The sequence below is a fragment of the Phyllostomus hastatus genome, unplaced genomic scaffold (genome assembly GCF_019186645.2).
Source record: "Phyllostomus hastatus isolate PE091 unplaced genomic scaffold, TTU_PhHast_1.1 phas_scaffold_39, whole genome shotgun sequence".
Taxonomy (NCBI): domain Eukaryota; kingdom Metazoa; phylum Chordata; class Mammalia; order Chiroptera; family Phyllostomidae; genus Phyllostomus; species Phyllostomus hastatus.
Genome location: NW_025334028.1, coordinates 9,315,552 through 9,332,939, shown reverse-complemented (window position 1 = coordinate 9,332,939; position 17,388 = coordinate 9,315,552). Strand labels below are relative to the sequence as shown.

At 36.5% G+C, this 17,388-nt stretch overlaps 1 protein-coding gene across 8 annotated transcripts in view; it reads left to right on the top strand.

Moving 5' to 3' along the window:
• WDFY3 (WD repeat and FYVE domain containing 3) overlaps positions 1 to 17,388 on the top strand; it is a 271,299-nt gene that overhangs the window by 84,978 nt on the left and 168,933 nt on the right. For all 8 annotated transcript variants that reach the window (XM_045820302.1, XM_045820298.1, XM_045820300.1 and 5 more), the window contains one exon: positions 8,962 to 9,172. In XM_045820302.1, coding sequence (XP_045676258.1) covers positions 8,993 to 9,172 — 180 coding nt within the window. In that variant the 5' untranslated portion in view covers positions 8,962 to 8,992. The remainder of the gene's footprint in view (positions 1 to 8,961; positions 9,173 to 17,388) is intronic.

Genomic DNA, 17,388 nt, shown 5'->3' with positions numbered 1-17,388 from the left:
TGTGTTGCATTTCATATGTGTAGCATTTTTACTGGGAATAGTCTATTTCTATTTCATTCTTTCTTTTCTATCAGGTTGTTGATGTTAAGAGTTCCATGGATAGTATAGTTGTTAATACTTTGTTATAAGGATTGCTAATATTTTTGCTTATTTGTTGCCTATCTTTTTACTTAGTGGAATTTTTAGCAATATATTTATCTTCTTATCTTTTAAGAAAAATTCACCCTAAATTAAAAGTAATTTATATTTGCTTTGAACATTTTATCATGTTTACATTTAGATCTTTAAACCATTTGGAATTAATTTTTCTTCCAAATGAAGAAATATTAGCTTTTGTTTATGGAAATAATAATTTTAGAAAATTATAAATTGATGTTGTAACCAGTCTGCAGAGTTGTAGAATTTTTTCCACAGTATCCAGCAACCCAAAATTAGAAATGGAGAAATTGTGTGTTGGGCTTCATCCAGGCATGAATAATGGTTGGGAATGTGTATAGCCCAGGAGGTCAAGAGAATTAAAGGCCCAGTTGAGATTGTTATTGAAGAGATTAAAGAAGGTTTGATCTATTCTGAAGAACAAGTGAATTGGGAGAAGTCAAGAAAAATAGGTGATTCCAGCACAGATCACAAATTTAGGGAGTATGAAAGGTGGAGTGATTGAAAATAAATCAGAGGGAGATTTCAGAACTTGATGGTTTGAAAATAGAGAAATACCTAGTGGTGAAAGGTCTGGGATATGGCCCTGAGACTTGTAGTCCTGCTAATATGCATCTCACTCCTGAGGGTGGGTCTCCCCTGTACCACTGCCATCCACTGAGGATATTGATAAGTGATCACAGAGCTGATGGACTCCAAATAGAGGTTAGCAGACATGCAGAGAATGTAAAATGTGTCACTATTAGGCAGTCACAAATTAAAGGAACATTGTGCTACAAAACTCTTTTGAAGGTCTTATACAGAATTTCGAACAAAATTTGTGTGAACATACATTTTCAGAGAATAGTAGAGCTTTTTAGGGCAACTTACAATAAGTTTATTCCATAATATAATTTAATTGTGGTATGTTAATCATGTCAAATAACCTAACTGCCATTTAACTGTTAGGGGCCTCCAAACCAGTAGTGGGGCCCAAGAAGGAGGGGTTCTAAAAAGGTGTCAGATGGCAAAAGTGGTTACTCATAATTGGAAATCATAACTAAGTGTTTTTAAATGAAGGCATATTGCTTTTGAACTTGGAATAAATTTTTATCTATAAAGATGGAAAAATAAGCACATGGAAAAGATACTTTGAGAAATTGTTCAGTTTGGTATACGAGTTCTGTCTAGAAAAAAGTTCAGCCATTGTTAATGTAACAAGATTGGTTTGTGCAACATCAGTGTAACCTGGCAGCCAAGGAGAGTGACTGGAATGCACATGTGTGAACAATGAGGACTTCACTGTACTGGTCAGTGGGGGAAGTAGATGCCATTGAAGTGAGCTTGTGTACTGTGTGGCTACCATATTCAAAGTGACTGAACGAACGAGTGACAAAGCAACAAATCTGCATCAGGTTTTGCATTAAAATTGAACATTCCTCTGTGGAAACTATTCAGATGATTCAGACAGCTGCAGTTACTGGCAACTGGTGATTAGAAGCTTTATCAGGACAACATGCCTGCTCATGCATCATGTCTCCTGCAGAGGTTTTCTGGCAAAACATCAAATTACTGAGGTGACCCCCCCTATAACCCAGATTAGGTGCCCTGATACTTCTGGCTTGTCCCCAAACTAAAATCACCTTTGAAGGGGAAGAGATTTCAGATGTTGATCAGATTCAGAAAAATACAGTGGGGCAGCTAATGGCGATGGGGAGAACTGTGTGAGGTCCCAAGGTGACTTTTGAAGGGGGCTGAGGTGTCATTGTCCTATGTACAATGTTTCTTGTCCCTTCTATCTTCTTCAATAAATGTCTCTAATTTTTTTCGTGGTCCGTGGCTGGATACTTTCTGGACAGGTCCCATATATAGGATGGTGGGGTCACACATGGGGCGGGAAGGGTAAGGGGATGTTGGGAATATAAATGAGATGGCTGATCTGGTAATATCTCATAGGCGAGGCTAAAATCTGATAATGACTCTTGTTGAAAGGCAAAAAGCAATATTTAGCAGGTAGAAATTTTAAATTCTAATTCAGGACTATCTACAGTTCTTTTTCAGTGTATATGTTAGATTGCTGCATTATAAACCCAGTTCGTTGGGAGTCCCTCAAAGTTTTGCCTTTATGCTTAAAAAATATAAGAAGTTTTGCCTTTATTCTTCATAGTATGAGAAATAATAGGATTTTCCCCCAGAAAGTTTAAGAGAAAATTTAAAACCTGAGCAATTACAAAGAATTATAAAGAATTATAATTCTTTAAAAAAGAAAATCCTTTAAAAATTTAAAACCTGAGCAATTACAAAGCAATTATAAAGAATTATAATTCTTTAATGAAAGTATAAGACTTCCCTTAGCCATGTAATCTTATTTCTTTTCTCATGGAATTAAGGAGATACTTAGAAAATTAAGTATTTAGCTAAGCTACTCAAAGGCAGCTTGACAAATACATTTTTAAAATTTAGGCTATTTACTTGATTTATATCCTTCTGTAATTTAAATAATGACAAACTGTTTAAAGGATTTGGGGAGGACATGGTTAAAGTATCTGGGATTTTCAGTCATTAACACAAGATATTAAAGTAAGAAATACTGCCTAGCTCATTGAGGTAATTATCTCATTGCTATTTAAATAACCCCCTGTTGGCAGTACAAACACTTTTGTGAAACAAAGTGCAGTTCTTATACACAATAATCTTCATAAATATTTTGAAAATCCCTAATAATATTATCCCCAAAATAACCATTTTATTTGTCCTCATTATTATATTTTGCATACCTCTTCTGTATTGCTTTAGAAACCTCCTGTTGAGCATCCAACTAAGAAATAAATTTTCCTTTAATTTTTTTTTATCATTTTGTATGTCTCTAAAATATAGTATTGTACTATAAGGGCTTATGCCATTTCCTTTCTCTTGCTTAGATACTAACTAAAACTGTAACTAAAAAAATTAAAAAGAAATTTAAAAATTATTGAATGCAACTAATGTGTTTGACACTTTATAGAATTGATGTTATTTTATGTGTGCCTTACAAAGAGTTTGTGAAAAAAGATTTTACAGATGAGAGACACCAAAGATTCAGGGGACTTAAGAGCCTTTCACCTGAATTTACTTATCTTATATGGACATGTTTATACAGCTTTGACTAAAAAGTGCCTGGTTTTGTTTTGTTTTTTTTTTCCTAGTCTTTCACTCTTCAGGTAGTTCTTGTTCTGACTATGCTTTAAATATAAATTTTGAGGTGCAAACAAAGCAATGATTCAGCCAGCTGGTATGCTTATGTGTTTCTTAGGAGAGAGGGGGAGATCTTTTTCTGTCACCGAGATCATCTGAGTAATTGTGAAGTAACTAAACCCATTTTGCTGGTTGATATCTATGGTTTTGTATCTGGTAAATATTAAATAACAACGGTGCAATAGCTTGATTACATCTAGTTGATGTTTGTCAATATGTAATCATGTGGGTTTTTTTATAATTGGGATGGAAATTGATTAGTGTATATTCTGAAAAATCAGAAAGATTCCTTTCACATTCTAATTGCTACTTGGTGCTAAATAAGAAATATACTAGCATCACAGTTTCCGAGAATTCTGTAATTTAAAATAAGCAATAAATATGAGTAAAATGGGGAAGGGCATTTGACCAGGAGTTAAAGGTTTGGATTCTCATACAATTCCTCCTTATTGTTCTTGTCTTGGGCCTCACTTAAAGGCAAATTAATCCTGTGTTCAGCTAGCCCACTTACGTATGTTGCAATGAAGACCAAACAGAGGTAGTCTGAAAGTGCTTTGAAGTTTTCTGGATATAGAGTGATGCTTGATTTTTTTTTTTTTTTTAATGACATAGATGCCTTTGAAAGCTGAGGAATCTCTTAGAAAAACATTTTTGAAATATTGGAGGATCTTGAATTCCCTAATCCCTAACCACAAACTCCATATTATGAACTCTAGTTGCAGGCCAAGGAAAAAGAGTAGAGCTATGCATAATCTAAAATGTTAATTTACATTTTGTCATTCATTTCAAATTTTGTTCTTGTTCTGGGGATTTTCAGGACTACACATACCAGCACATAGCAGGCTATTTGAACATATTTTTGAAATCTCTTATTTTTTAAAAATATTTGGAAGACTTGCCTGTTTTCCAAAAACAGCCTTGAACTAGACCAACTTTTATTTGCCATTTTGTAGTTCAGAGGTTCCGCATGGCCTTTGCCTGTGTATCTAAGCATTCTCCCCTGCAGTTGGACCCCTTAGAGCCTATCAGGTGCTCTTTGCACAGCAGTCACCGGTCATGGAAAGGCCCTTGGCAGAGCTCTAAACAGAATCAGTCTTTCTGCTCCTCGTCTGTGATGAGTCCATCATGGCCTGCTGTTGCAGTCAAGGTACAGTGCATAAGCACATGTCTGTAGCCAAATATGTAATTCGCTCAAAATTCCAAAGGATGCATGTTTAAGATGCTAGTTCTTCTTATAGTTAAAAAAACAAACAATAGATAGATGTTTAGTAAATAAAGCTAGAGCCTTGTAGTATTTATTTATTTATTTATTTATTTATTTATTTATTTATTTATTTATTTATTTAAAGAGATGGCATACTGGCTTATGTGGTTATGTATTGCATTGGCCAAAAAGTCTGTATGGGGTTTTTTTGGAAAATAAAAGACATTTTCATTTTCACCAGTAACTTTATTGATCTGGGCATTTTGAGTATGTCAGCTATCTATCTCCTATGTGGTATAATGTTAATTGTTCTTAATTAATGTATTGATTTGACTGCTATCAACTTCATCTTATCTACCTGACCATGGAGCATCATCGTCCAGTGAGGAATCTCCAGCACAAAACTTCGCAAACCCCCATTGACACATTCAGTCAGTGACAGCACCTTCTCCACGTGCTGTACAAATCTATTTTTTTTTAATTTCAATTGCATTTTTACCTTTCTTGATATAATAAAGCACCATATGCCGAAAATGTTACGTATTTTCTTCCATCTGCAATATTAAAATGGCTACACAAAAATTCACTAATTTTGATGTTTTTTTAATACATGCTGCTATGACAGCTGTCACAGTACAATCTAACAAAATTCTTTCGAACAAAATTAAAGACAACTAAGTGCATCTTACAGAAAAACTTAATGAACTATCATCAGGTTATTCCTGCTTTTCTACAGATTAAAAAAGCAAATTGCCTTTCTTCTAGATTCTTTATATCCATAATGTCCACCCAGCCTTCCTTATTTTTTTGTAAGATATCCTGTTTTTGCATCTGAGATTAAACTACCACTAACTGTGCCATCAGTTAGCTAAAAGGACTGATGATGCTTTTTGAAAACATAGTGTTATTGAATCTGTTATATATTCTAAACCAGTGGTTGATTTGTTTATTTATTTATTTCTTAACTGCAGCTCCAGCCAGGGATACATTTTGATGCAGTACACACAAAAACCACCTTACCCAAAATGTTTCATGAAATAATAATTATCCTTACTATATATGTTGCAATGTCTTTTATTTCATTTTTAAAATACTCATCATGACCTCCTAAATGAATTTGCATGACCTACCAAAGAGTTTCAAACTGTAGTTTGAAAATTGCTTCTTCAGTTATACAGTTTTCCGTGTCATCTTATGATTTGTAGAATATTGAAGTATTGTTTTATTTAATTTCTGTATTTTTAAACTGTAACATAAGCTCTTTAGCAGGTACCAAAGGGTAACCCTGCATCTAGAAATAAAATAAATTAAAAATAGAAAAACTTTGTGGGCTTTTTTTGCAGGGGGGAGTTCTTGGTTTGTATGTTTTGAAGTAAGGGTGAAATTTCTGTTCTTTTATTATTTTACATGTGCTTGGCTATTAAGCAACGTAGTAACAGTAAGATTTGTGATCCCTTATTTGTATTTGTTGATCCCTTATGATCCCTTATGTATTTGTTGAACCTGATAGGACTAACTTAATTGGAAGTCTAACTTAATTGGACTAACTAATTGGAAACATTTGTTACTTGTCCAGTTATTGTTTTACATTTAATGGTTTATAATTTTTTAATTATATTTTATTAATTATGCTATTATAGTTCTGATTTTTCTCCCCACAACACTGTTCATGTCTGTGGGTCATGAGTATAAGTTCTTTGGCTACTCCATCCCATTCTGTACTTTACATTCCCATAGCTATTCTGTAACTTCCTATTTGTACTCTTAATCCTCTCATCTCTTCATCCATTCCACCAAACCCCCTTTCCCTGTGGCAGCCATCAAAACGATCTGTATCCATAATTCTCTCTCTGTTCTTCTTGTTTTGCTTAGTTTTTTTATTCAATTGTTGATAGATGTGTATTTATTACCGTTTTATTGTTCATAGTTTTTATCTTTTTCTTAAATAAATCTCTTTTAACATTTCATATAATAATGGTTTGGTGATGTTGAACTCCTGTACTTTTTTCTTGTCTGGAAAGCTCTTTATCTGTCCTTTGATTCAAAGTGGTAGCTTTGCTGCTAGGGCAATTTGGCTGTAGGTCCCAGCTTTTCATGACTTCGAATATTTCTTGCCAATCCCCACTAGCCTGCAAAGCGTCTTTTGAGAAATCATCTCGTGGTCTTATGGGAACTCCCCTGTAGCTAACTAACTTCTTTTCTCTTTCTGCTTTTCAGTAACCTTTGACATTTTAATTATGATATGTCTTGGAGTGGGCCTCTGTGAATCTGCCTTGTTTGGGATTCTGTGCTTCCTGGCCTTGCATGTCTATTTCCTTCACCAAATTAGGGAAGTTTTCTTTCATTATTTTTTCAAATAAGTTTCCAATTTGTTGCTCTTTTCTCCTTTTGGCACCCCTATGATGCAAATGTTGTCCCCCTTGAAGTTGTCCCAGAGGCTGCTTACACTTTCCTTACTTTTTTGGATTCTTTTTTCTTGTTGTTCTGATTGGTTGTTTTTTGCTTCCTTATGTTCTAAATCATTTATTTGATTCTCACTTTCATCCACTCGACTGTTGCTTCCCTATAAATTGTTCTTTATTTCAATTAGTGTATCCTTCATTTCTGACAATCTTTTTTATGCTATTGCGGTCCTTACTTGGTTCCTTGAGCATGCTTATAACCAGTGTTTTGAACTCTGCATCTGATAGATAGCTTATATCCATTTAGTTTAGCTCTTTTTCTGGAGTTTTGATCTATTCTTTCATTTCAGACTTGTCTCATTGTTTTGGCAGCCTCCCTGTATTTGTTTTTATGTATTAGGTGGAACTGCTTTGACTCCATATCTTGGTAGTGTGGCCCAATGTAGTAGGTTTCCTATAGGATCCAGTGGCACAGCTTCCTCTATCACCTAGGCTGGGTACTACTCAAGGTACACTTTTTGTGTGGGCTGAGTACATGCCCTCTTATAGTTGAGCCTTGGTTGCTGTTGGCAGGTGAATAGGCCAGTCAGCTGCAAGGATTGGCTGTGACCAGGTACCACCAATCTCTGCCTTCTGTGGAGCATCAGCTGTGCAGAGGGAGGGTGGTGGTGGTCCAGTGTGGTCTGTAGCTGTCCACTGGGTGTATAGGCCAAGGTCATCCCTGACTTGTGTTTTTTCCAGGGCCTCTCTGCCTGAGCCATAAAGCAATCTGAGATGGCTGCTACTTGTGCTGGGCTTAGAGATTCCCAGGGGAAGCAAAGCTGTGAATCTAGGCTGGCTACTGCTTGTGCCAGGCCTGGGGCTCACTGAATCCACCTGTTGCCTGTTTGATAGGATTTAGGACACAGGTGGCAAACCCCAGGCTCACAGGCCGAATCCAGCCCTCCACCTTGTTTCTACCCAGCTGCAGTGCAGAGCTCTCACTGAACTGTTAAGGAGTAGTTACATTTATACAGTCCTAAAATTACGTTCGGCCCTTTGAAGGCAACCACAAGGCTGATGTGGCCCCCAGTGAAAAGGAGTTTGACATTCCTGATTTAGGAAGTTGTGAAGCATGAGACAAGACCAGCCTTCATATAGAAAAGTAGCTTGGGTGGGACCATAAGTTGGGTGGGGTGGAGTCTCAGGTATGGCACCAGCTTTCTGGCTCTGTAGGCAAAGGGTTTAGAAAAGGGACCATGGCCTCTGCTCTCCCTGATGCCAGATACTTCCATTCCTCCCTTTACGCCACTGGTCCCTTTCCAGCTGCTACCCTGGTGCCAGGACTCAGAGGAAGTGAGTCTGAGGAAGTGAGTCTGTGTGTGAGGAACTGCTTAGGGTTCTAGAAGATTCTTTTACCAACTCCCACTGGTTTTTACAGTCAGAAATTGTGGGTACTTATCATGCTGACACTGGAACCCTGGGATGGGGGAACTGGTGTGGGGCTGAGACTCGTCGCTCCCGAGATATACCTCTCGAATTTTTATCCACCACATGTGGGTGAGAGACCAGCCTGTTCTGCATTCACACCCCTCCTGCCAATCTGGATGGATGTGGTTTCTTTCATTTTATAGTTGTCAGAGTTCCATTCAACTCAATTTCTGACAGTTCTGAGTGATTATTATTCTATATTTTAGTTGTAATTTTGGTGTGGTTGTGCTAAGAAGCTAGCCATGTTTGCCTATGCCACCATCTTGCCTGGAAGTCCTAAAGGTGAGCATTTATATAAATTGTGTCAAAGCTAGTAGGATACTGGAGTGCCATATCATAATTTATCTTTTAGGGAAATTTATCAGAATTAGCTTTGCCTTTCTATCTTTTTAAAGTAGAAAAAATATTTTAGTCAAAATTTCCTATTTTTTAGACTTTTTATGAGCTCCTTATGCATGTTTAACCTGATCAAGATAATGACATTGTGACTCGTTCTTGGTTAACATCTTCCAACAGGATTAGAAGTGCTTACCACCAACCTGCCAAGATGAACATGGTGAAGAGGATCATGGGTCGGCCAAGGCAGGAGGAGTGCAGTCCTCAAGACAACGCCTTAGGACTGATGCACCTCCGCCGTCTCTTCACTGAGCTGTGCCACCCTCCTCGGCACATGACTCAGAAGGAACAAGAAGAGAAGCTGTACATGATGCTGCCAGTGTTTAACAGGGTAAGTCTAGGTTGCAAGCACACTTTCCAGGACTGGGTGGCACTGCCAGAATCTTAAGGTTATAATAAGTCACAGGTAGGAAAAATGATACAGTGAATTACTTTTTAAGAAGCTTGATGTTTTCATTCCTTCCTTTCAGTTTGCTATAAAGTAGTGTGACTTGATGTGAGACCTGGTCAAAATGAACTCTATTTAGTTTTAACAGACAAAAGGAAGTCTGAGCACTTTGTAAAAGTTTCCTCTAATGATTGAGTTTGGGAGAATGGATAGATTATAAATTATCATTTGTTATTTCCAGTTTTTAATGATTTTATTTCTTTATTTCTAGAGGGAGGGGAAAGGAGGGAGAAAGGAGAGAAACATCAATGTGTGGTTGCCTCTTGCACTCCCCCTACTAGGGACCTGGCCTGCAACTCATGCATGTGCCCTGACTGGGAATTGAACCAAGCAGCCTTTGGTTTGTAGGCTGGCACTCAATCCACTAAGCCACACCAGCCAGAGAGCCATTCATTTTTTGAAGTGACCGTTTATCCCAACTAATGGTGCAGTTGCCCAAGGGCTTTGTACACTTTTAAAGAATCATCTCAGTTTTCTTTGTTGTTAGGCAGGTTTTCTATCAGAAATTGAAAAAGGATAGTTATAGGCCCTGGAAAATCTAAAATAGAGTTAATGTTTTATTGTATTTTAGTTGATTACAGGTAGCCATCTTGGTGAGGATTTTTAAAATAATTTTTAAGTTTTAACAAAGGTGTTACAAGTACAGAGTTTAAAAAGTCAAGTAGTTCCACAGGCTAATGGATGCCCTACAGCTCTCCACTGCTAATTGCTGCTGTCACTTTGAGCTCTTTCAGCTTTTAAATAACATATTGTACTGCTTTTTTTCTTGATTATTCAGTCTTAATTGACTTCCTACTGAGGAATATAAAAACTAGTACATATCACCCTCCTTATCATTTCCATATAGTATACCATTTGTTTAAACAGTATTTTGTGTTTATCCTTTACTGATCATGGAGTAAATAGTATTCATGGATGGACTACAGGTAGTATACCACCATTATTTTTCCACTTTTATAGAATTTGTTTCCTCTAGACTTCATATTATAACTGTCTTCATTTCTGTCTTTTCTGCATGTCTCTATTTCTCTTTCTCTCCCATTTCTGTCTTTCTCTCCCTCACATTCCTCTTTCTCTTTCCCGTCTTTCTCTTCCCTGTCTATCTCCCTATTTCTCTTGCTCTTGTTCTGTCTCTTTCTCCTTCTATCTCTGCTTCTCTTTCCCTTCCCTGTTTGGTCTCTATCCCCAACTCTGCCTTTCCTTCTCTTTCTATGCCTTCTGTCTTTATCCCACGTCTGTCTTTTGCTCCCCCCACTATCTGTTTTTCTCCCTGTCTCTCTTGCTCCCCCTCTTTTGTTGTCTCTTCTGATTCTCGTTTCTCTCTCTCCATCTCTATCTTTTCCCTTCACTCCCTGCCTCCCTTGAATCTGTTTCTCTCCCTGTGATGATGCCTTTGTCTCTACCCCATCTCTGACTCATTGTCTCCCTTCCAGTCTCACCCTGTCTCTATGTTGTTTATTCTCTATGTGTTAGTGTTCTTGCCTGAAATTTTCTAGGCTTTTTTTTCTTAGTATTTTAAAATTTTACTGAGGCTTCATGATGACTCTTCTTAATCAAAAAAGTTTAACCCTGGGGAAATATTTTGAAATACTTCTTTGTTAACCTCCCCATTGTTTTATGTTTCCTTTTCTGGAACTGTTTATCAGTCATGTTAATTCTTCTAGGTTAACCTTATGTTATATTTTATTTTCCTTGAATCCTTCCTTTTATTCTTCTAAAACTGTGTAGTATCTGAAACTGTGTAGGACATCCCTCTGAAAATATTAAAAGTTTTAAAAATGTTTCTTAAGGTTCTTACATTGTTATTTTTCCAAATTCCTTTTTTTCTTCTTTTTTGGTGTATGTTATTTTCTTTCATGCCAGAGTAACCTTCAGCTGTGTGATGATAATTGTCCATACATAGTCTAATCTTATGAAGCTAAAGTGTAATGAGGGAGATAAACATATAATTGTGCTGGAGAAGAAGTAAGCACAACAACAGGTAATATAACAACAACAAAGAAATGTAGCATCAGAGACATGGGAAGATATAGCAGCCCTGCAAAGAGAGTTGTCTCAAAGTGTGGGGGACAGGGAAGGGAAGCTTCCCTCAAGAATGTAATAGAATTCTAAGCATTAGCCAGATTGGAATTAACTGGGCTAAATTAACCAAGAAGGTAATTATGGAAGAAGTTAAAGCATGAGTCAAGGTAAAAGGCAACAAACATTTTAATATGTGCTGGTGTCTATAAGTATGCCATGGAGTTGATTTTATATCAGGGAGGGGCAAAAAATAAGACTGTCAAGATGGATAGGAGGTATACTTTTACTCATCCTTTCCCTGGAGGCATGCAGAGCCAATGAAGTATTGTAAGCAATAGAATAAGCGAGTAGAAGGGGCCAAGACAAGGTTTTCTCTGTGGTTTCTAATTTGGGAAACTGGGTAGATGTTTCCCAGTTTCTGAGAAAGAAAGTTTTAGGGGATAGATTCAGTATGGGGCATGGAGTCTGAATGATTTGTGAGCTTCCCTGGCAAAGGTATTCAATAGACAGTTAGAAAGGAGTTGGCTGGGCACATATTTTGGGGACTCATTGGCAAAGATGTGGTCATTGAAACCCCGGAGGGGGACAAAAGATTACTAATGGTTCATACTGCTAAGTGAGAAGGGCAGCAAGGTAAGGATGAACCATGGAGAATATGAATGTTAAATGAAAGAAGGGGAACCCATAAAGGATACAGAATAGGAGCTGGTCCCAGCAGTACAAAAAGGATCAGGAGAGGGTGGTTATAGAGCTTGAGATAAAAGTTGCAAGGAGGAGAGCAGTTAACACTGTTATGTACAATGAGGACTGAAAAATGTTCTTGAGATTTGCCAGTTTAGATGTTACTAGAATGATGGAGCCAGAAGGCAGATAAAAAGAGACAGTAAATATATACTTGGCTCAGAGAAATTTGAAAGAAAGGAGAGCAAAAGAGATTGGTAGAAGTGAATTTGGCAATAAAAGGGTGTTTGTATGTTTCTATTGTTTCGCTTTGGTTTTTAAGGTGGGAAAGATGTAGTCATGCTCATAAAGAGAAAGGAAGAAACCAGCAGGGGGGAAAGTTTGGAAATTTTCAAGAGAGATCAAAATTGATTGAGGGAGGAGAGCATGGACTCATATTTCAGATGGGTGGTTGAGCCTCCAGTGGGAAAAAGAGACCTACCTCATCCTGGAGAAAGGATACAGGGTGGGGTAAAAGTAGGTTTACAGTTGTTTGTATTGAAAAAGACATGCAGGCTATGATTATTACAATAGTTTTATTAACTCTGAGTACTTACAACTGTAAACCTACTTTCTATTAACTCTGAGTTGAGTACTCACAACTGTAAACCTACTTTTGCCCCACCCTGTATTTTGTTGGGTGCAAACATGGGTTTGTAGTTAAGATGGTGGGAAGTTGAATGAGATCTTGCTTAATAACCTGTTTCCTGTAGTTGTCAACAGGAGATGTGGTCTGTTAAGAGTCTTGAGGAAGTAGGTTGACTAAGGGATTTAAAGAAATTGTGGTGGTTTGGAATGTTAATGAAAGGGAATGAGATAGTTGAAAAGGAATGATAAAAGAGGGTCCAGTGGAAGTTGGCGATAATAAATTTACAACAGATCTTATCCAGTCTTGTGTGTGATTTTTCTCTTGCCAGGGACTCAGCAAGGTGTGTGTAGAAATTAGAGAGGACAGATAGATACATTAAAGAGTGGAGAAAGCAGACATTTATTGGGATTGAGATTTTGCTGGGCTGGTAAGGCAGAAGAGCAGAAGTAAAAGGAAGGAGCATGGTAAAAGAGAGACTAGTTCACAAGACACCTATGGGGTTAGATAGGGTAGAGTAAGAATAGAGGATGGAAACAATCCATTTAGAGGATGTTCATTTTTTTTTAAATATTTATGTTTTTAAATACTTTTTTTAAAAGATTTTATTTATTTGTTTTTAGGGAGGGAAGGGAGGGAGAGAGAGAGAGAGAGAGAGAGAGAGAGACATCAATGTGTGGTTGCTGGGGGTTATGGCCTGCAACCCAGGAATGTACCCTGGCTGGGAATTGAACCTGGGACACTTTGGTTCCCAGCCCACGCTCAATCCACTGAGCTACGCCAGCCAGGGCGAGGATGTTCATTTTTTTAATCTATAAAATAAGAGACTAAGAATGGTAGAGGGAGGAAATAGAGAATCGGAACATGAGGAAAGGGGGGGTAAGATTTAAAATAGCACTTTTGGAAACGGGAGAGAACTGATTGTGGACAAAAACATTTTTTCAAGCCCTGTTGAGGTAACCAGTCATTAATTTTTTTGGAATTCTAGGAAGTTTTTCTATTGTTTCATTTTGTTTATATACTGTTGGCTGAGTATTTTTAGATAATCTCCTTCTCTCAAACTTACAAACACTTACAAAGGTGATATTTAGAGTGGTTAGGACAACTGTTGTTTTGTTCTATTAACATAAATTAATAAGTAATATCCTAGATACATATCCCATCTATTTCATTAGTTAGGTTTCTACAGCCAATTCAAGTATTAGGATAGAATAATTGTACAGATATGTTTCTTTAAAGAGTATATTTGAGATGCTTTAGTGATTATCCTCTCTTGCTTAGACAGTTTGACTTCATTTTCTTGTATTCTAAGTTGTCATAAGTCTCATTAACTATTAAATTCTTTTAAGTCAAAAGTTTTTAATTGGCTGATGAAAAACATATGTATTGCCTTTCATCTCTAATATAATGAGTGAAATATCATAAAGGTTCAGTCATCTCTTAACTAATAAAAAGATAGGAAGTTATTTTTGTGCCATTGTGACCAAATAAAAAGATATATATTATATTCACTGGGTTATCATTAACCTAAAAGAATACTTATATAAGCCCTCACATCCACTGAATTTTTTAAGTAGATGGCCATATTTATTCAATATTTAACCATTTATACATGAACATTCTCTACTAGTAAGAAATAGCTTTGATAAATGAGTAGCTCATTATGGCTCAAGAGCTCTAACTATGATTGCTAAAAAGGAATTGCACTGTTCACTTTTGAGACTTTGCTTGTTTCATGCCAAATAGTAAATAAGTCATATTACTATTACTGTTAGACATAGGCATCTATCTCCAGAATTATTTTTAAAGTGTGGTCGGTAGTGTTATTTCAGTGTGTGGTATTTGCTTTGAAGAGGCACAGGTTGAGAAATGACATATGTTGAGCCCTTTTTCTGGGCCAGATCTCATGCTGGGTTCTTCAGCTGCCTCCTGTGATCTTCCTCACAGTCCTGCAAGGAGACTGCTGCTGTCCTGCCTCTCAAACTGAAGGGTTATTGTGGAGACTGAGAATAGCTGAGTAGTACTTACCCAGCATTGTTAAAAAATAATTAACCTTTAGTCCCAAGAACAAAAGCTTACAAAGAAAATACTTGATTTAAATTTATTAAAAAAGAATAGCATTTTAGTCATCTAAATAGTAACTGCTGTTGTTAATTACTTTGGTGGATGTTATCATACTTTACTGTGTACTTTAAAATGTACTCTTTGCTAATTAGATCTTCTTTTAGAAACCCCCCTAGCTTTTTAAATTCTAATTTATATTTGAGAAGTATCTAAGTTGAAAACTGTTTTTTTGTCTCTTACAAATGACCTTTACTTTTTAAGTTGTTGGCTTTAGAGAAAGGAGATTCAAGTTTAGAACCAAATGAGAGACAAGATAGGAGTCAGAAGGTGAACTATTTACATATATACAGCTTTAATACTTATTACATAATACCAGTACAGTTGATATTGGAGAAAAGGTCTGTGCAACAAAGGACTAAATTTACCCTTGAAATAGAAAGGGACAGTTGTAGGCCGCACCCAGAGCAAATGAGAGTGTGTGTTCTTCTGAGGCAGGCATATCCCAAAAGAGAGGAAGGAGAGAGGCAACTGAGGGAAGGAGTCTTGTTTCTTTTCCCCTAAGTCAGTGGTCCTTCTGAGAAATAGGAAGAGTATAAGATAAATGTTTCTCTAATTATTTATATTAATTGATAAGAAACCTTAGTTCATTTATAAGATAAAAATAACACAATTACACTTTATTAATTTTTAAAGTCTGTTTTATATTGCAATTATTTAAGAACTAATGGAGGTCGCACTGTGTAACTTATTTTAGATATGACATACACCGTATTTAGGAAACAGAAGACAGCATTTTAGAAAACTTTCAATATTCCAACCTTTTTTTTTTTTAATTTTATTGATTTATTTATTTATTTTTAGGGAGGGAAGGGAGGGAGGGGGAGAGAGAGAGAGAGAGAGGGAGAGGGAGAGAGAGAGAGAGGGAGAGGGAGAGAGAGAGAGAGGGAGAGAGAGAGAGAGAAACATCAATGTGCGGTTGCTGGGGGTTATGGCCTGCAACCCAGGAATGTACCCTGGCTGAGAATTGAACCTGGGACACTTTGGTTCCCAGCCCGCACTCAATCCACTGAGCTATGCCAGCCAGGGAAGATTCCAACCTTTTTTGTTAGTCATAGTTAATTGGTTTTTATTGAATGGTTTCATTCTGTAACAAATGCATATCAAGCCTCTACTTTATGCATGCTACATTAGATATCACCATTAATTTGTCCTTTCTGAGTACGCCAGAAATGTTTACTGGAGGTACCAGGAAATTTTCTGAAATTTATTTGAATGCATATTAAAAATGACCCTTCTAAAATCAAATCAAACCATGTTGTTCTCTTAAGGTGGACGTTGCAGAGTTACAGTGGTAGGGTTCGGGTGAAGTTTAATTGAGGTGATGTAGTACTGAGTGATTAAGAGCAGGACTTTGGACCAGACAGGCCTAGTTTAAAATTCTGGCTCCAGCACCTCCAGGCTTACATTGTTTAACTCCTCTAACACTTACTTTTTTAAAATGTGTGAAATGAGGATACTGTATAAGATTTTATGAGTTTTACATGATATCACATGTCAAGTATTTGAATAGTGCTAGGCAGATGGCAAATGATCATTATATGGTAATTATTTTTATTGAATTTGCTAGAAGGCATGTTTGTTCCTCAGTACTGTTTTTATTTTCATCTGAGTTATGAATGTCACATATCTCTTATGGAATTATCCCTTCTGAGTTGAATATATCACCTACCAGTCTCTTGTTCTGTTCTCTCCCTTGACAGATAAAGAAATGGAAAAAAAAAAAAAACCCCAAAAATTTGACCCGTAGTCCCTGAGGAGAGGAGAATCTAAGCCTCCTGATTCCCAGCTTCATGCTCCATCCTCTACGGCGCACACTTAACTACATGGTGGAAGCATTGTGTGTTTTTAAGAAATACCACTGTTTGTGAAAGGTGGTATATACATACCTAATATTCTTAGATTTAAATGCTGATTTCAGTCACCAAAAAAATCACTTTCCTTTGCTACCTTATGTATTTAGTATTATCTAAAATGTCAGATCTGTGTTTTAGTCCCTATACCTCTCCAACCTCATCTCGTATCATTTTCCTTCTCATTTAAAACATCCAGCCTCACCAGCCTTTCGATTCCTCAACTGCCCTAAAAATTTCATGTCCACTTTGAGGTCTTAGCACAACTCTTCTCACTATCCAGAGCCCAAACATTATGATTCCAAACATTGCCTGACATATTTAGGAGACAGTACATATTTATGACTGAATAAATGACAGAATGAATCAATCATTAGTACTGTTAGATCCCTAGACTAAAAATTGTTTATGTCATTTCAGATTAGCAAATACAACATTGTCTTCCATAATATTGATTTTGAGTTGGTCAATTCAAGTAAGACTTACCTTTTGAAAAAATTTTCATATGAAAATAAAGCAGTAAATGTTAGGATTTGTGTGAAAAGTTACTTGCATTTTTAACAGCATTATTATTCACCCAGCATGAAAGACTGCTTGAATAACCATATCCTTATATCTTCTAAGACATGATCTATTAATTTATGAAGTTGTCTTAATAATGCTTAGGAACAAAATAGCTCTTAATTCTTAAGAGCAAAATATATATCAATATATTCTTGGTAATAGAAATGTTTACCTACTATATGTCTAAATTAGTTTGATGAAAGGCCTAATAATTTCCTGAGCAAAATACACAT